Source organism: Mizuhopecten yessoensis, unplaced genomic scaffold (assembly GCF_002113885.1).
Source record: "Mizuhopecten yessoensis strain PY_sf001 unplaced genomic scaffold, ASM211388v2 scaffold11153, whole genome shotgun sequence".
Classification (NCBI taxonomy): Eukaryota; Metazoa; Mollusca; class Bivalvia; order Pectinida; family Pectinidae; genus Mizuhopecten; species Mizuhopecten yessoensis.
The window spans coordinates 57,668-78,599 of record NW_018408906.1 but is presented as its reverse complement, the minus strand read 5'-3'; the positions used below and the strand labels follow the sequence as shown (position 1 = coordinate 78,599).

The following is a 20,932-nucleotide window of genomic DNA, read 5'->3' as shown; positions in this document are numbered from 1 at the left end:
TACTCAGGTTAGTGTGACCATTTTTACCCCACTAATCCCCTTCATTTGTAAATTTTTGAGATAATACCTCCCCTTTGCTATGTATATGAAAAATACTTCTGTACAACATAATGATCCTTAATCACGTTCACCGGTGCTTCCATTGGAAGAGTTTTATGCAATCTACCTGTTGTGTAAATGAATGACATCTGAGTACCAAAAGTAGTTCGTTGTCTAGTCCATTATGACCCTGTTTGACTAATTATATCAAATAAGCGTAGGAGTCAATCGCAACAAGCTCAGGATAAGTTGAATCTTATTTATTGGGTATGTCTACCGGTTTCGCCCGAACAGTGGGCTTCTTCAGGACGATTTGATAACAAAATATGTCCCCTGAAGTACTAAAATTCTGGGCACATCTATATTGTGTATAGTGACGTAATACAGGTAACGTCACGTGATATCTATTTATAACGTTCTAGAAAGTTCCATCACGGTTATTATTAGTAGATGAGCATTCTAGTCTATAGTATCAATACCTGAAATACTATCAATGTACATACAATTCATTGACTATTTTAAATATATATGTGTATAAATGTGTATATATAGTTAGACATAAGTACAAGTTTCTTTTATCCCTAAATATTATTAAACTGAGTTATAATGTTCAAGTTCATCCTGACAAACAGTGGATGTGGATAGAGACTTATATCCCAAAGTCTTGTAGTCTCTCATTGCGTAGTCTTCTTCTGATGTATTTGGCGTGGATGCCGTGTATTCACTCTCTGATAATTCTAGGTCAGCCTTGAGTAACTCTATAGTTTCATCTAGTACCGGCCTGAATTGCTTGCAAGGTGGTCCCACTGTAGTTATCCCATGTCCTGGTTTCACTCTGAATTTCACTTGATCTAATTGTCTTTTCGTAAGCACCTCAAATGGGCGTTTGTTGTCTGGTTTGGTTGCCTGTGCTCTGGTGCGGTCTTCAAACTTCCCCGGTTCCACGTGGTATCCCGGTTGTTTGTCCTTGAGGTGTTTCTTGTACGTTTCCTCTCTCCCATAAGAGCGTTTGCAGAGTTTGCATTTATACCATGTTTGTATGAGACCATGTGCTATGTCCGCATGTCTCCGTAAATTCCTGAGATTAATGTACGTCTTCCCGCATCTGATACACGGTAGACTTAGTTTTTTGCCTGTAGTATTACGTTTGCGGCGGGTTGTCTGTTTCGTGTTGGCCATCAAGCTATAATGTTTAAACCTTCTGGTTGAGTTGTACGTAGCATACGAATCCAACTCTCTTCTGTTCTGAGACGACGGTTGGTATCCGTGACGTCCTTAACAATACCCGTAACTATGACGTTATGTATGTTATGATCGGGAGACGTGAAATGTCCCGCCACCGGTTTGTCCGGGTGTTTGTGAATGATACTATATAAATGATTGCGAATGCGTGTATTAATCGTCATAGATGTTTGTCCGACATACTGCATTCCGCATCTGTTACATGATATTAAGTACACGGCATTCACACTTTGGCATGTGATGTGGCCCTGTATTTTGTATTCTATTTTATTAGTGTGAACATGAACATGAATGCGCCAATCTCATAGAGAGGTTCTTGAAAAGAGGATATCCTTTAAACTTATTAACAGAAGCCATTAACATTCATTCCCATAGGACATGTTACATTTCCGTGATACTACAGAATGCCTGACATTCAACCACTACGCGACGGTGTCGGCTTCAGCATCAAAATTTCCCGTGAAGTTGATACCTCACACTGTCAGTAGAACTAGCATAAAACATGTTTTTTGTCATGTTTATAAGGTTAGTTCATTGCTAGAAACTTTGATTAATACTATGTCCGGCTAAGTGTTTCTTTACAAATATAATTTCACTACGAAAGTAAAGAGAACGACCAGTAAATATATAAGAGGCATGTCAAGAAGAAGATGGAAAAAGTCTTTGTTCTGAATGCTGAAATATGTAATTTAAAAGTTCAAATACTGAACACAGTTTTCTTCACTTTCACAGCTGATTATTTCTGTCCTCTTGTTAAACGCATGTTTCAACATTCTGTTACATTATCAAGAAGTTCAAATGTAAATGAACATAGACAACTATTATCCTTATTTTTACAAACCCATCCAAATACATAGTTCAAAGTTTAAACTGAACATCAGTAGTACTGTGGCTGCTGTGAATAGTGGCCTGTCCAACTAAATTTTTAAATTTAAAGTAAAATCTGCTTCTTCAGTATATCTCAACTATGTGGTATTTTGTTTTGTTAACTTTGTGCTATTAAATATATATAATCATATTCGATATATAAAAAAAAACCTGCCAAAGTCAAAACAAAGTTCCTTACTTAAAGATTTTGAGCTTTATTTCATTGATTTAGTTGAGTAAGATAGTCTTTTTACCGTGAAAAAATGCCGCGAATAAAACCTCCCTTATTTTCACCTCAATTCCCTTATAAAAACTGTATAATCACAGATTGGTCTCCAAGAATTCTGGCATGTATGCATGTATGACTGTCTCCCTTTCTGCATCACAGAAATTAACAGTTTGGGTTGTTTTTAAGTCCAAATTTACATGCAGAATTGTTTAAAAAACCTAATGGTTATCCTATAGTGTAGCCAATGTAGTTTATAACTTTTAGTTACACGAAGATGTAGATTGTCATTTTCTCTCTCTCCAAATATCTTCATTGTAAGGGTAAATGTATCAATCATCTGATTACATCATTTTCTGTTGAATAAAAAATCAATTGACTTTTATTCAGAAGGGCAATAAATCTGCACTCTCCCAATGTGAAACATTTTACAGGAGTACATACTGTCAGGAGATATTAAGTTTTGTCTCCCTGTCATATGTTTAAATAATTCAGACACACAGTGACATGGATGAGGTATGATACTAGGACATCTTATTGTAGTATCTCAGACAAAGAAATCTCACCAAAAACCCAGATATTTTTTTTAATTCGTTCAGTTTAACTGAAATCCTTGAAGTCCAAATTAAACCATATTAGGTAGACAGAAAACAAGCAAACATAAAAAATATCAATAAATAAAGAAATACAAAATCATTACCTAATATTTACATATCTACTGAACTTGGACTCAATATACCTACTTAACATTTTAAAGGTTATTTTTCAATGAACTTTTCAGTTGGCGTATGAATACATCAGCATATTATCAACCTGATTACTCTGTTATTCCGCGGAGCACGGGAAGTAGTTCCATTCATAGATTGTTTTCAATTTGTTATATTTTTGTCAGAAGTATTCAATTGAATTCAATTCAAAAGATATTTACATCTTAATTTGCTTATTCATCTTACCAGGACGAGGTCTCACAGTGAGTGATGGCGTCATAAGTGTTGATACCTTCCGTGACTTGCACAAGACCGATATTTTAGAAATTATCCGAACAAATATCAATATCGCTCTGAATGTAAATATAAGGATAGAATCCCATTTTGTTGAGGTTTATGGGGTATAAACCTCAATGGGTCTTGAGACATATTTATAAACCTCAACAAAACAGAATTCAATCCTTAAATAATAGTTGTAACTAAATGATCTTAGTCCTGATCATCAGTGTCACAGGACACTTAGAAAATCAAGGTCAATTAAAGGTTTGTCTTGTGTTGCACTTTCATTATCAGTGCCTCAGAAAAATTTTGTGCAAAAAAGACCAATCTTGTGACAAAATTTAGTCTACCTTCAGAAATATCTCTTTTTAAACCAATTATTCTCTTGTAAGCACATCAACAGCTTACAAACATTTTCAGTAAAACCTGCCTTATAAACCACCTGTCTATAAAAAAACACCGGTCTATTCAGATCGAATTTCCTTTTTCTGTATAAAACATGACATTTGTTCATTCAGATACGTACTCTATTCATAACAGAACTCTGCCTCATTTTGAAGGTTTTATGCCAACCTTCTGTCTTATTTGAAAACATTTTCAATGAATATTGAGAAATGATACAGTAAATGTCTTCAAACTGAGTCAAAATTGTATATCGATCCATCCCATCACATCCCATCACACAACATTAGACTTTCAATCTGTTTCATTCAACAATAATCTGCCACTTCCTTGTATCAAAACCTCTTTGTTTAGGACTCTGCACTGTCATCAACAAGAAGACTGAATTAATTCTATGTGTTTGTGTATGGAAAGCCAGTGCAATATATATCCGAATAAAATTTAGAGGGAATAAACAAATTCCGTGATGCGGTGGGGTTTGGAAATTAAAACATGTATCACAAAACAACTTTTTTTGCTCTTCTGCTTTATTTTGTTATAATTGCCCAAGCAATTTCTTAAAGAATTAGAAAATGTCTGTAAGACATAAATGCCCCCGCTCATGGATGGGACAGGACGGGACAGGACGGGACGGGGCGGGACAGGACGGAACGGAACGGACATGTGCAACACATTTTATGGTGGGGACAAACAAATGCAATTGTGGGTCTTAGTAAATTATCAAATGAATTCATAAAATCTGCTATGCTTATGGGAGGTCAATATTTACGGTCCTGTGCGAAAAAAGATCACCAAAGATGGTTTGTGTTCTTCAGTCAATGATTTTGTACTAATATTACACTGGACTGATTAATGGAATCTTCAGGACTAAACTAAACTAGAACACTGACAGGTCAGTAAGGGCCCCGTCTTGTGGCAATATATCCCCCGTAATCATCAAGAACCAATCTGCCCATTTAGCTGTGCTTGACATCTGACATTTGGACTTCCAATAGAATCGCAAGAAAGCAAAATATACATTTTACATGTACTATGATGTGAGTCTTGTTTCCTTCCACCTCCATATTTGCTGGGCTAACAGAAATGTAAATACCGGTGCAATACTCATTTGTTAGCTTTGATTTGTTTTAATTCACCTTAAATACCTCCTCCACCTCAAAGTCAGAGATCAACATTGTCTTTGACCTTTGGACCCGAAAGACCTTGACCATTAACCCACTGACCCTGATCTTGGGTCAGTTGACTTATTCTTTAATTCCGACCAACTTTGCTTCTTAATATCATAACAAGATGTTCATCAGTGAAAAATACAAAACTTGACCTTGACCCTTTGGACACCGTAGCCTGGACCTAAGGTCAGTTGACTCTGTGTTAAGTTCTGAACAACATTGCTTCATAATGTCATGACAAAATTTTCATCAGGGAAAAAATACAAAATTTAACATTCACCTTAAACCCAGTGACCTTGACCTTTGGTCAATTGACTCCTTGTTTAATTCTGAGCAACATTGCTTCAAAGTGTCATAGTGAAATGTTCACCAGTGAAATGATACAAAATTTAATCTTGACCTTTGACCCAATGACCTTGACCTTTGATCAGTTGACTCCTTGTGTAATTCTGATCAATTTTGCTTCATCATGTCATAACAAAATGTTCATCAGTGAAAAGATGCAAAATTTGACCTTGACCTTTAAATCTAATTACCTTGACCTTTGACCTCAACTTTTTACCTCAGTGTGTCTCTTTGCTTAATTACGAACAACTTTGCTTCATAATGTCATAGCGAAATGTTCACCAGTGAAAAGCCACAAAATTTGACCTTGACACCTGACCCGATGACCTTGACCTTTGGTCAGTTGACTCATTGTTTAATTCTGATCAACTTTGCTTCATAATATCATAACAAAATGTTCATCAGTGAAAAGATGTAAAATTTGACCTTGCCCTTTGAACCTGATGACCTTTACCTTTGACCTTGACTTTTTACCTCAATGTGATTTTTTGTGAACTGAACATCTTGACCAAGTTTCATGTACATCGGTCAATTAATACCAAAGTTATCAGCCAGGAACAAAATTTGTGGACGGACAAACAGACAGACAGACAGACAGAGTGATTGCTATAGGGCACCCGTATCTCCGATAGGGGGCCCTAATAATGTCAAAACGTGACAATTACATTTGTTTGGATTTTCAAGAGTGTAGGGGAGAAATCTCAGTGAATCGGTAGTAAGTTTTACAAGAGGAGGATTGTCAGTGAGTCACTCGTACTTACTGGGGCAGTCAGTTTATCTCGTCCAAAGCCATGGAACTCTATCTCACCATAGGAGTCACATGGCTGCATTTCGTTACGAATTTCTGACTGTATAAACAGGACAGTTATGTAACAGATTGAAGTTGATTGCCAGGATTTCTTTTTTCTAACATGATTTATGTATCTTTTCCACAAAATCAGACGGATCGACAATTAATGCTTCCGTGCCAAACTCTCAACTGCTTTCAGACTGGTGAGTTAAAAACAGTTGGTAAGGTATTTTCAGGGATTAAGGTAACTTTGGAAACTAAATGATCATATAGTTAAAAAAAAAAATATATATGTAAATTTTTACAAGTAAAATGAGTGATAGACTGGAAAAAGATAACTTTTGCCTCAGACTACCAATTGCAATTAAAAGCTATCCAATATTCACCCAATGTTTTAACATGTATGTCAAAGTACAGTATCACTTACAGGGGAAGACTCTGTATCGTGCCCGTAGCCATGGAACTCAATCTCCCCGTAGGAGTCGCAGGGCTTCCTGATGGTGTGTGTATGGTAGTGCCACACATGCTTGCCTTTATCCATGTTGGAAAAGTCTTTTCCTGCATTTCTGTAAAACAAACAGCTCTGTATAAAGTACAAAACCTTGACTGTCAAAATATAATAGTTTCATGAACACTGTAAATCAGTTTAAACAAAAATAACAAATTCTTTGATTAACCATCTAATATACAAACTTTATCAACAAGTTTTCCCAACATAAATTAATCCTTTTTGCTGGCCTGGATGTTAATTAGGGCAGAGGGTCTTGATGTGGGAGGAAACAAGAGCACCTGGAGAAAACCCAAAAGCTCAGGCAGGTGACCTAAACACCTTTTCATGTCAGATCAGGAAATCAAACCCCGGCTGTCTTTGTGAAAGGCAAGTGCACTATCCACTGTGCCACCAAACCACCCAATTTCATAAACAGAGGGTATAAATTACGTCCCCATTTATGGCATATAATTTTTATGAATTGAGAGTACCCAACACACTACGTAAAACAGAGCTAACACTTCCTTCCCCGAGCTTGTTGTAGCATACACAACACACTACGTAAAACAGAACTCAGACTTACTTCCCCGAGCTTGTTGTAGCATACACAACACACTACGTAAAACAGAACTCAGACTTACTTCCCCGAGCTTGTTGTAGCATTCTCCTGTATTTTAGGTTCTCTCTGTAGGATATTTTCTTTCACAAAATTTGTAAACCCAATCTGGACGATGACAAAATAGAACACTACAATTATACATTAGTGTATTACTCAATTATCAGTAATCACACAAGAACAGCAATCTACCTCAAAAGTGTATTATTTCAATCGAAATTAAACTTCTTAAAAGAACATAAAGAGATCAAATTGGCATTCATCTGACCGCCAGTTACTTGTTAAGTTCTGACAATGGAAGTTGGTAAGGTTTTGAGAAAACATGGGAGGAAAATGTGAATCATGGCTTTGCCAAAACTTATTAAATCAAAAAAGTTTTGATAAGGGACTCTACTTTTAAATCTTGGAGCCTCAAAGAGAATGCAATCTGTTTCTTTTGTGACACAGAATTAAACAGAGTTAAAATGAAACATCAATAAATTCTAGCGACAGTTATCAAATTTGAACAAAAAAAGTCTGTGAGTAAATTCTACATACCCTGTCTATGCCTACTTTGGTCTTTCTTTTGCTTGACGAACGTTTGATGGTGAAGCTGTTGGTTGTATCGTTTCTTGTGACAGGCGGATGGAAGCCTTTCAGACTTGCTAGCGAGTCCTCTCTTTTAAGTGTGTATGTACCGTTGCTTTGAACCGATTCTGCCTCGTGTTTGTCCACCGATACATCTACAGATCTCTCAAACGACGGATTGGAATGTCCTTCTACGGTAAAAGTCCCTGTGCTATCTCTAGAACCAGATCCTTTCTTAGATTTCCTCTTTTTTCCGGAAAACTTTCCTTCTGATTTTTTAGGTGGCGAGCCATCCGTATCGTCCATCGGTATATCCGAGTCTTCTCTATTGTGTTTGTGCTTTTTCTTTCTGTGTTGTGCTTTCTTTGATTTCCCTGACGGAGTGTATTCCCCGCAGAATGGATCGTTCTCGGCCAGCTGATCCACCATTTTGTTATAATCTGTTTGTGAATTGTAGCGAGGTGTGCGGGACAATGACTCTATATAAGTGTCTGTTAACTGACGTTCTACCGGTCCTGGTTTTGATCCTTCCCTTTGACTGCCAATGAGGTCAGATTTCATCCTCAGCCTCTTTACTGGGGTTGTCTCCCCTGCGGCTTGATCGCCCTTGTCTATGTGCCTGGAGTTTGATGGCCCAGTAACTTCCACCAGCTCATTTTCTGGTGGGTAGTGATGGGGAGGATCCACATCACCGTCCCGATCCCCCCTGTAACTGTTGCTAAACATCCTTTCGCGGGTTGGGCTGTATATGGTGCTTTGTGATGTATCCAAGTTACGAAGATCGGCTATATTGTCCAACGCCCTGTCCGACTTGACACTAATTCTACGTCGTAGATATTCTGCTTCATCTTGGTTCATATTCTACATGGTTCTGCATATATATAGCCTGTAAAAACACAAAACAAAAACACAAGTTATTAATTAATTAAATTATTAGCAAATAATTGTATTATTTATAATATTTTATGATTTTTTTTTTGATTTTTTTACATTTCAACAATTACGAAACAAGTTAATCACTCTTGTTGGCCCCGATGTTAGTGCACAGTGTGTCTTAATGTGGGAGGAAACCAGAGTACCTGGAGAAAACCCACATGGTCGGGACCCCATACCTTTTCACGTCCGATTGGGCAAGTTCACTATCTACTGCGCACCGACCACCCAATATTTTAACATAATATTTTATGAACCCAACAATAGGACGTTTTAACAGAGGAACCCTTTATTACCAACTGGAGACATAAATCGCCCAGTTAAGCAGTCATACAGAAAACCGAGAAATTCATTGGATGATACATCCGACCTAATAATACTTGAAAGTTTGGATAACAAACTTACTAAGTATTGCTAAAGCAATACATGTCCCCTACCGGCCCCCGCTAGCTATTACACTTTAATGATTTATAACAAGAGGTCCATTTGACCTGTATCATTCACCTGGTTTTATATTTAAGTCATTACAACTGAATGCATTAGTACATCTTTATATGAAATTTCCTCAAAACCAGACAAGATCTATGTTCTAACCCAACTGGGACCACAATATCTGACTTTCAACTGATCAGGGGCCTCCATTGAGTTGCCATGTTAACAGATTTTGAAATAAGTAATATGTCATATTACAGAGTGTACTTAGACAATGCTTTAAATTTCATTTAACTATAAGCTTTCAAAACCTAGAAATCAATTTTTAACAATTTATGAAAACTACACCAATTTAGCTGTACCATTTCCTATGACCACAGGGGTCAAATCAACCTCATTCAATTAAGAAATGTTTGTTCTTCCTCAATAATGTTTTTGACCAAATTTTGTACAATTCACTCAGGCAATTAGGGGATATTAGCGTCTTAAAGCAAAATATAAGATAATTTTCCTCTTTGAGGCCCGGTCTTCTTGGCCCCAGGGGTCAAATCAGTCTCATTTATTTAGGAAATGATTGCTCTCCCCCAATGAAGTTTCAAGAGCAAATTTGGTTGAAATCTTCTCTGGCGTTTAGGAGGAGATACATTTTAAAGCAAATTTAGCTAAGTTCCCCCCCCCCCCCCCGCCCAACCACCTTCGGACCAGGTGAGCTAAACATGGTGCCCTTCGGGGGTAAAAAATTCCATAAGGAATGAAGCCGCTAGAGTGCTGACAAGAATTTTCTAAAAATAGTAACGGTTACTTTGACCTGACATCCCTGAAACTCGAACTTGTCCGAGATATTATGGTCCTTTGTAATTGTGTGAAGTTTGATCCAAATTCCTCAAGGAATGAAGACCAAGGGCGCTGACAAGGATTATCTAACAAGAGGCCAAGAGGGCCTGTATCGCTCAATTGGAAATGTTAGCAAAATTGAACTTGAAATGTTGCTGTACATGTATTACATGGTTAGTCAGAGGTTATATTTATATGCAATTGGACAAAATCCTGTCAATCCTACAGGAAAAGGAGGATTTGAAGAATTTGCTATGTTTCCACAATTGGGCCCCTCCCCTCTGCCCCAGGGGGGTCAGACCCACCGTTGATACAAAATTAGTTCCCTTTCACCCAAGGATGCTTTAGACCAAATATGGACATGATCCAATCATTCCTACAGAAGAAGAATTTTAAAGCTATTTTTCTATTTTCCCTATTTGGCCCTGCCCCTTTGCCCCAGGGGGTTAAAACCCACAGTTTATACAAAATTGCCTCCCCTTCATCCAAGGGTGCTTCGTCCAAAATTTGGACAAAATCCTGTCTGTCAGAATTTGCTATGTTTTCACTGTTGGGCTCCGCCCCTCTGCCTCAGGGGGTCAGACCCAAAGTTTATACAAAATATAGTTCCCTTCACCAAATGATACTTTAGACCAAGTATGGACAAAATCCTGTCAATCCTACAGAAGAAGAAGAATTTTAAAGAATATGCTAAATGACCCCTATTGGGCCCCACCCCACAGGCCCCAGGGGGGCCACACCCACTGTTTATACCAAATTTATTTCCCTTCCCCATAGGATGCTACTGTTCAAATTTGATCAAAATACCTTCATCCCAACAGAAGGAAAAGGATATTAAAGCTATTCATCTATATTCCTTATTGGGCCCGCCTCTCTGACCCCAGGAGGGTCAGGCCAACTGTTTATAAAATATTGGTTCCCCTTCACCAAAGGGTGCTTCATACCAAATGATAGAGCGCTGAAAACCATTAATGTTACGTACGTACATACATACGTACACAGACAGACGGAGAGGAAAACTAGAGTCCCCCACGGTTTCACCAGTTGGGGACTAATAAGCACTATACTGTAGTAATAAATCTAAAATTAAAATTTCATTTCACAAAGTTGGAATATTTTGGACACCCAGTAGTACCTTTTCAATGGTTTCAAAAACTTTGAAATAAAATTACAGGTTTTACTGTCACATTTGGTTTTGAACAACTAGCTGTATTAATTATAGAGTACAAAATGTTCAAATCCTACCTCGTAGGTGATCTTGAAGTACAATGTACAGTTACTGCATCCGAAGAATTTATACCCTTTAAAAGCACGATATATAGCCTATTTAGGCAACTTTAAAATCACTCTGCAACGTCTGGTGAATGTCTATACAATTGCTTTTTTTATAGCTACCAAATATTACAAGAGGCCCAATTGGCCTGCATCTCTCACCTGGTATTGATCGCACACTTGTAACCATAAAAGTGATCTAAAATAAAGCTACAGGCAAAATATCAGTATTTATGACTATAAGTCATTTAAAAAAACTGTTAAAAGATTAAAAAAAAATTGATCCCTGTGACCTTGACTTTGAACAAACTTTATAGCTCTTTATCTTACAGCTCTTCATCTCAGCAAGCAACTTGCCAAATATCACCACCCGAGACCATTTGTCTAATGAGATAAGGTTATTTAAAGCTTTTTACATATTTGACCAAATGTGACCTTGAAAGTGGGTCAAGGTCTTTCAAATGACTTGATAGCTCTTCATCCAAGCATGTTACTGGCCAAATATCATCATTCTGGGCCTATTGGTTATTCAGAAGAAGTCGTTTAAAGATTTTAAACAAATTTGTCCCCTGTGACCTTGAATACAAGTCAAGGTCATTCATTTGAACAAACTTAGAAGTTCTTTATCCCAGCATTTTACTGGCCATTTATCAATATTCTGTGCATTTTGGTTATTCAGAAGAAGTTGTTCGAAGATTTTGAACATATTTGACCGCTGTGACCTTGAATACAGGTCAAAGTCATTCATTTTAACAAACTTGGTAGCCCTTCATCCTAGCATGCTACTGGCCATATATCGCCTTTTGGTTATTCAAAACATCTTTAAACAAATTTGATCCCTGTGACCTTGAATACCAGTCAAGGTCATTCATTTAAAAAAACACTTGATAGCCCCCCATCATAGCAAGCTACTGGCCAAATATCATGCTTCTGTGCATTTTGGTTATTCAGAAGAAGTTGTTTGAAGATTTTGAACATATTTGACCCCTGTGACCTTGAATACAGGTCAAGGTCATTTCTTTTCGCAAATTTCATCAGACATTATCCTAGGAACATATCAGCCAAATAGTATGCTTCAGGGCCTTTCAGTTAATCAGAAGATGATTAAAGGTTTTAATAAATTTGACCCTTGTGACCTTGAATACGGGTCAAGGTCATTTCTTTTAGCAAACTTTGTCAGGCTTCATCCTATTGAACCTTTCAGCCAAATATCACGCTTCTGGGCCTTTTTGGTTAATCAGAAGAAGTTGTTTAAAGGTTTTAACAAATTTGACCCCTGTGAACTTGAATATGGGTCAAGGTCATTTCTTTTTGCAAACTTTGTTTGGCTTCACCCCAGCAACCAACCAGGCAAATATCATGACATTTGGCATGTTGGTTATTGAGAAGAAGCTGTTTAAATGGAAAAGTTGACGCCAGACGGGAGCCAGACGGAAGTCGGACGATGGATGCCGCGCCACAGCATAAGGTCGAGGGCCCACTTGTATAAAACATCTCAACTCTTGAGTGTAAGATTTCCCATAGACAATACATTGCTTGAGATTTTCCTTAACTTTGAGATGTTTTATACGGTGTGTTCTCCTTTCTCCCACTTTTTAAAAAAAACATAGAGGCAGTAATGTTGTGATAGCAGTTATAGTCTGTTTCGTATATATTTTACCTGGTTTTTACCTGTGTTCTCCCACATTACCTGTATCATATATACAGTCCTGTCATATACATGTAGCTTTGATATAGTCTATTTTCATCATTTTTAGACATTTATTTCCTTATAATATACCATTTTCATCACCTAGATCAATACAAAACAATACCATGAAATCCACAAATATTTTATATATTTTATATATTTAATAGTATATATATAGATGATAATGCTTTGATTAATCAAAATTTTAATTTTTTAAATTTTAATTTAAATTGATTTAATTTAGGGCNATTTGACCCCTGTGACCTTGAATACAGGTCAAGGTCATTTCTTTTCGCAAATTTCATCAGACATTATCCTAGGAACATATCAGCCAAATAGTATGCTTCAGGGCCTTTCAGTTAATCAGAAGATGATTAAAGGTTTTAATAAATTTGACCCTTGTGACCTTGAATACGGGTCAAGGTCATTTCTTTTAGCAAACTTTGTCAGGCTTCATCCTATTGAACCTTTCAGCCAAATATCACGCTTCTGGGCCTTTTTGGTTAATCAGAAGAAGTTGTTTAAAGGTTTTAACAAATTTGACCCCTGTGAACTTGAATATGGGTCAAGGTCATTTCTTTTTGCAAACTTTGTTTGGCTTCACCCCAGCAACCAACCAGGCAAATATCATGACATTTGGCATGTTGGTTATTGAGAAGAAGCTGTTTAAATGGAAAAGTTGACGCCAGACGGGAGCCAGACGGAAGTCGGACGATGGATGCCGCGCCACAGCATAAGGTCGAGGGCCCACTTGTATAAAACATCTCAACTCTTGAGTGTAAGATTTCCCATAGACAATACATTGCTTGAGATTTTCCTTAACTTTGAGATGTTTTATACGGTGTGTTCTCCTTTCTCCCACTTTTTAAAAAAAACATAGAGGCAGTAATGTTGTGATAGCAGTTATAGTCTGTTTCGTATATATTTTACCTGGTTTTTACCTGTGTTCTCCCACATTACCTGTATCATATATACAGTCCTGTCATATACATGTAGCTTTGATATAGTCTATTTTCATCATTTTTAGACATTTATTTCCTTATAATATACCATTTTCATCACCTAGATCAATACAAAACAATACCATGAAATCCACAAATATTTTATATATTTTATATATTTAATAGTATATATATAGATGATAATGCTTTGATTAATCAAAATTTTAATTTTTTAAATTTAAATTTAAATTGATTTAATTTAGGGCGAAGCAAATTCTTATCGGAGCCTTATTTTCAGAGAATCTTCAGTGTACTTATTAATAACTTAGTATCACTCATTAGATTATTTTATCCTAAAACATAATCATTAGTTTTGTTTCTATTTGATAACCCCATATGGCTTGGGTCCACTGATATTTCTAGTTGATAATAAGGACCAAGAGCAAAATGCTACTGTAACATCGACAGCCGCCTTAACCAACTAAAGCCCCTGAAGGAACGCTTGGAGAATGGTACAACATGTACAGATGTAATCCAGTACGATGACACAGCATCCCATCTTATGTATTTATAGTGACATTGTGATAAATGTGCTTGTTATGGAATTTTTATTTGGTGCTTCGTTAGAATTTCTTAAAATTATGGATTTTTATTTCTGTGCTTTTAATGGACTTTCCAATATTTCACCTTTAGTAAGTTAGTGCTATTATATTAGTTTTATATCATGTATCTTTGTGCATGTGTGCATTTTATGAATATGATTGATTTGACCAACCAGTGCTCAGTATTTCATGTGTACATGTAATCAATTTTGTTTTATTTATTTTCATTCCCAGCTTTGCATCTGTTTTTGCATATTTAATAATGCAATACATGATCTCTGTCTTTACTGATTATATTTGTCATAAATTGCTTGCTAAATTTAGTTCTAATTTATGAAATATATATATTACATACATGTAAATGTATATGTAGTAAAAATGTATAAAATTGATTTTATATGAAATTAATAAAAGCAGGTTTTCAGTTAACGTATTTTGATGTGTTTTTATTAAGTAATAACTGGAATCTTGTATATGTTTATTCATAATTCCAGTAAATATTACGAAAAATCAGGAAATATATTTGTTAAATATTCCTATAACTAACACAGTATTTCCTATTGGTGAACAGGTAAATACAGGTAAATAATCTACCTGTACTGTAACAGAACAGACTATAATGACACCTCTATTGGTTTCCAGTGTTTATATAATTCCTTTGATCAGAAAAAAGTGGGAGAAAGGAGAACAAACCGTTTTATACAAGTGGGTCCAGATGAGCTAAAAATACCTGTTAGAATATGCAAATATATTTCATAAGCAATTAGCGTTCACTGAAGCAAGCCAAAAAACACACACAACTACTTACTGCATACTTCCCACCTCTCACAATGGAAAAGTGTGGGCAATAAATCACTTGCTACCACAGTCCACTGCACACGTAATCCCCTTTCAAGGCCAATCATGATTACATGACCATGAAAGGGGGTGTGCCCAGTGGACTGTGGCCACAAATGCTGTAAGAAAGGGAGATAATCAATCAGTGAGTAACGATGAAGTCAATACAGTAGAGGATAAACTTAGTTGACACATTTCAAATAAGGGGAAAAAATGAAAGTTAAAAATGGTAATTTCATGATTGAAAAACACAAACAGATTTCCTTATCACGTGAGAGGATAAGCATTTCCCGGAAAAGTTATAATCTTAAGGAGCTGTTCCTTTATACAAAATTGCACATTCAAATATACCATTCATTGAAAGAACTGGAATTCCTTAGGGATTGATAAACCCTTACATTGTATATATGAAAATGGTTTCAATATCCTGTACCTTTGCCACATCTTGAAAATTAAACTGAAAATGTAGTCAGAAATTCAACATTGTTTCCCATATTTTGAACAGACACTCCTTACCTTCCCTGACACTGAACCTGGATAGTAATCCAAAAACACTTGTATCCATTATGAAGGATACACTCAGACTGGGCTATTGAGAATCTTACCTGGTTATGATAAGTACTCACTCACATAGGTACATGTAAATTATCTGCAGTGTAGGGTAGGTAAAAAGATTGTCCAGGTGAACACTTTTTCCTCAACTTTTCTGTTTTGTTCGAGTTGGGAAGCATGCAGTAAGCCAGTTATTGCATGATTTCTCGTCACTCGGGACTTATTACACCCTCGCTTCGCTCGGGGGTAATAAATCCCTTGTTACTCGAAAACCATGCAATAACCTTTACAAGCAAATCTAGTAATCCATACTGTTTTTCAAATTTGTCCAAACCCGTTTTGCAATAAAAGAACATTAATTCATTGTATATGTACTACATAATATATATGGTTTCATTGTCAGCCTGTGTTGTAACAGTATCGTATAATTGATTTTCCCAATTGATAACAAATACCCCAATGTAAAATTGACTGTGGAAATATGATAATATTATATCTGCTATCATAATTTTGTCTATTCATCATACATAATCAATATTTGTTACAACAGAATTGACAAAAGCTTAAACAAAATGTTTACATTACTGCATTAAATTTGCTGACACTCCCTGTTTGATGTTGCCTGGGCATCTCTTTTTTTTGAATTTCTATCACTCTTATGGCCAGAAGAGTGAATACCATTTAGGAATCCATCAGATGGGGTAAGCAGACCTCAACTGAACATCCACTAGCGGGCGTTCGATCTCATTTTCTCTTGTAAAATATTTACCTGCACATGTAACAATAGCATTATGTTTGGCCTGTATAGCTGAGTGCATCAGTTTGGCCTTAATGCCAAACATTTGTTCTGTGTTTCAGGTTTCTCTTAACTTCCTAACCTCGAGATTTTTTTATTTCTTCCCTGAATTTAAACAAGCACTATATTAAGGTCTTAAAAATTGTCTCTATAAAACTTATATGAAAATCTTTTCAATAATAAAAACTTTTTCCTGTCTACCTTTGCCAGTTTTTTGTGGAAACACAACAAATATTGTGTTTGGCCAAATTTTAATATAAATGTGTCGTGTTTGTTCTACTGTATCTAAATTATGCAGTAACGGTATGTTTTATCACAATTGACTAAAATGTGTATAATATGTACATGTATATGAATAAGTGTGGTACCCTTCCAGCCCAAATTATGTTTATTACCCATTACATAAGAATGTGTTTACCTATGAAGTGGTCTTACCTTTCTATATACCGAGTAACAGGTATAATTTATATACATACTGTTGATATATATATATATAACCTCAATAGTCTAAATTGTATTTATGTTTGGTTTGTATTTGATTTTATGGCACAAAATGTCAAGGCTATCAAATATGCTGGCAAGAAGCCATTCCATCCAAATACATGTTTTGAATGGAATGGCATTATGATCCAATTTAATTGAAGAATACAAACAAAGAGAGCTAGATGGACGTCTAGCTTATACATTGAACACTATTATAAGCTAAGAAGTGATAGTGACACGAAAGCTAGACACTGGATGTCAAATTTTCAAGGCAATCTCCCTTTTGTCATGCCACTAGCATGAGTAATCTATCTATCATTAATATACATGTGAATATTTATGTATTTATGCAGAAGCAGATTAGTACCCTTGGGGGAGTAAAGAACGGTCAACCTACCTAGGCTGTACATGTGGATGCATGTCTTTGAGGCTGAAGACATAGAAAAGGGACCGGGGGTAGGGGGTAGTGTAAAAATAGGTGCATTAATTGTCATGGATGTATACAGGCCTATTTTTTTTAACGAATATGGGTTAATTGCCCTCTCCAATTTTGGCATTATTTTCCCCCTATTTCAGCTTCATTTCCCTCTATTTCAGTTAAAAATCCCCCCACTTCTAACCAAAATACTACCACATGAATATCTGTCTTGGTTCATTATTGTTTTTATTTTCCATCAGTTTGACGACCGAGCAATTTATTTCAATTTCCCTGTGTTCGTGTTGTAATACAATATTATAACAGTCACAACAAGCACTTTAATTCATATCTGGTGGGGGATTATAACTAGAAGCGTCCATAATAAACAGAGATGAACAAAAATTAAAGATATCATCCATGCCTCCCTCCATATTTTCCCCTATTTGAAAAAAAGCTACTAACTTTCTACTCTTGAATTAAACCCTAATTGTAAATTGTGTCAAAGTGACCTTACTAGCTTTGATAGAAAAGTCTGGGATTACATATTCTTTTCACTACTTCCCTTGTATCACATAAATGTACATGTGTTCCTCTAGTACTAATATTAATACCCGGGCTCCTCTGCCGCAGCCGGGTTTTAAATCAATCCCATGTCTTGTAATGGAACAAGCCCCGGTGTGAACCACAAAAGGGCGATTTTAGCATTAATTGACAGCATGTGGGTCAGCATCCATACCCTGGTTTGTAATATTAACCATTTCCGTTGATCTCCTATGTACGTAACTTGAAGTTAAACCCTGCCAACTGTAATGGAGCTAGCCCCTGTGTGAACCACAAAAGGGCGATTTTAGCATTAATTGACAGCATGTGGGTCAGCATCCATACCCTTGTTTGTAATATTAACCATTTCTGTTGATCTCCTATGTACGTAACTTGAAGTTAAACCCTGCCAAGAATGACGTTAAATGATCAAGTTTACATAGCGAGGACAATCAAAAGGGCAATCAAAATCTGATTTGACCGCCATGATGGACACTTCGTCTCTCTTCCGATATAGGGCAGACATCTATATATATATGGGTGCCATGACCAAATATGGAATTCGTAGTTAACATGGTGGCATCAGTAGTAATACTATAATTGGCCCCAACCCATGCAAGCCATATTTACAAACGGATAATTTAGATAACATCACAATCTGCCAATTGGCGGTCGTTTCTTTTTTCTCTCCCCAAGACGGACTTTGCTAATTTCGTTATTTTATTTTGTTAGTAATTTTAGTAAGGCATTTTCTTTTAAGAATCATGCATAAGCTATGTTGTCGCAGCTAGTGTTTCTCCAGCAAGATGGAAGCCAAAATAATATTTGCAATATTTACAAACTACATTTGGAATACATTTTTTTTTTTTTCAAAGTGATTTCCCCACTCAAGCAGTATTTTTTTTCTTAAAACCTGTCTTAAATTGAATATCACCTACTCGGTAACAGTTTCACGTTTTAGCATAGGTCATTCAACTGGATTTTTCACAATATTTACACATGTGCTGAGTACAAAAATAGACTACACGAAAAGTTAGCTTTTGTTGTGTAGACACAGATTTGTAAATGGCCAAAAATGTAGTTTCAAACCAAATTCGTTTTTTTTTTTTTTTTAAATGTGAAGCCCACATAGTCCTCCACTTCATCATGTATATACGCCAATTTCAGTGCTGGTTTGTTTCTTTAACTTTGATACGTGTAATATTACATGGGTTATTCATTGTACATAGATATCACCCATGGCCACCGTACGCTTCTGTACACTGCTACATTAAAATAATAATACAACTTTTCCCTTCTTATACCTCTTCTTTTCCGAAATTTGAACACTTTAACTGTGTTGAAGACTCTGGTGATGTTATTTAAATCACATCTTATTTATTATGACATAATATGTCATTTTCGTCATAGGGATCGAGAATTTGGGTGCATTGCAAATTTGCCTGCACTAACGTTGGTAATTATATATAATACACAACAGTAACCACAATTATGATATGTATGTGGCAGGTTTTAATTGTAAATAGGATTACGGTCCAGCTAGAGGGAAATTTCTCTTTAGCTCAGTGGTAGAGCGTCGGACTAGGAACCTGGAGATGGAGGATTCGATCCCCGGTGGCAGCACACTATTCTCTTTTTCTGTTAAAAATGGTGTCCGTTGCCCTCCCTGTGGTGACAAGGAGTTATAACCTGGGTTGTGGTGTTCGAGGGCGAACACATTTAAAAAGGGGGGAGTAGTGTGGCAGGTTTTAACTGTACATAGGATTAAGGTCGCTTTCTTGCTTTGAACTAGAGGGAATTTCCCTTTAGCTCAGTGGTAGAGCTCCGACAAGGAATCTGGAGATCTAGGGTCCGATCCCCGGTGGAAGCACACTATTCTCTTACAAGTTTCAACCACTATTTATGAAATTGCTAAAGATAGCAAGTGAGAAAAGGATACATTTTATTATTCCATCAAGGTCGTCGCAAATACCTGAGATCAGACTCTGAATTAGTAGATGTGTTCTATATAACGGGTTACCTGCCGGTATAGGACAGGTGTGTTGCACAGGTGGGAACTCGTGTTCGCATTATAGCGTTCACATAATTTAACTCTAAACCAAGTAGTGACGCACTTCGGAAACTGTTTTTAAGTTCAGATTATGACATCAACATTTGAAAAAAACATGCCACTAATGGTAAACAAACTTACGTGTTCCTGAAGCGTCCGGCAAGAATGTTCACCGATAATGTGAACCAATCGATATTGTTTATTATTTTGTTCCCAGGGTGTGCCGCTTATGTTGTTGAAAAAGAAAATAACTCGCTGTTGCTTATATCCTTGCAAAATATATAGAATATAGTCTGCTTCATAAAACTGGTAACAATGTGCTGCATTAACCAAGAACATTATCAACATACTTATTCAGTTCAATTTTTGTTTTCTATTTGCAATTAAGCATGTAGATCAGTGTGTATTTTCAAAATTGCCCGAGTCAGTTAACGTTCCTTTTTAGAAGGAAAGAAATTACATAAATTATTATATATATCGTTTTATCTAACGGGCCTTTCATCCTTATAACTACCAGCCATTTTCACAGAATTCATGTTATGGTCCATCATACTGAAATGTCTGAAAAAATAAATTTGGTTAAATTAAATCAATCCAGATATTAGTAATTGACCAAAGACAACACTATTTGAAACCAACGTTCGAGTATGGCCGTGCCAAGCGCACACACACAGCGCATTAAACAAGGTTTGTTTGCAGTCAACGCTGTAACAGGAGAGGTCAGATGCAATGGGGTCAAACTGGAATTCGAACCCAGGGCCCGTATTCATGAAACCGTTATCATGCTCATGCAAGGATTCTGTGTTCAACCCA

At 36.3% G+C, this 20,932-nt stretch overlaps 1 protein-coding gene across 1 annotated transcript in view; it reads right to left on the bottom strand.

The window, feature by feature from the left end:
• Positions 1–20,348, bottom strand: part of LOC110467020 (transient receptor potential cation channel subfamily M member 1-like) — a 51,612-nt gene extending 31,264 nt beyond the window's left edge. The window contains exons 1-4 of the mRNA XM_021523884.1: positions 20,261–20,348; positions 7,710–8,625; positions 7,198–7,280; positions 6,494–6,632 (exon numbers count right to left, since the gene is read on the bottom strand). Of these exons, the coding sequence (XP_021379559.1) occupies positions 6,494–6,632; positions 7,198–7,280; positions 7,710–8,597 (1,110 nt within the window). The 5' untranslated portion in view covers positions 8,598–8,625; positions 20,261–20,348. The remainder of the gene's footprint in view (positions 1–6,493; positions 6,633–7,197; positions 7,281–7,709; positions 8,626–20,260) is intronic.
• Between the last annotated feature and the right edge of the window lie 584 nt (positions 20,349–20,932).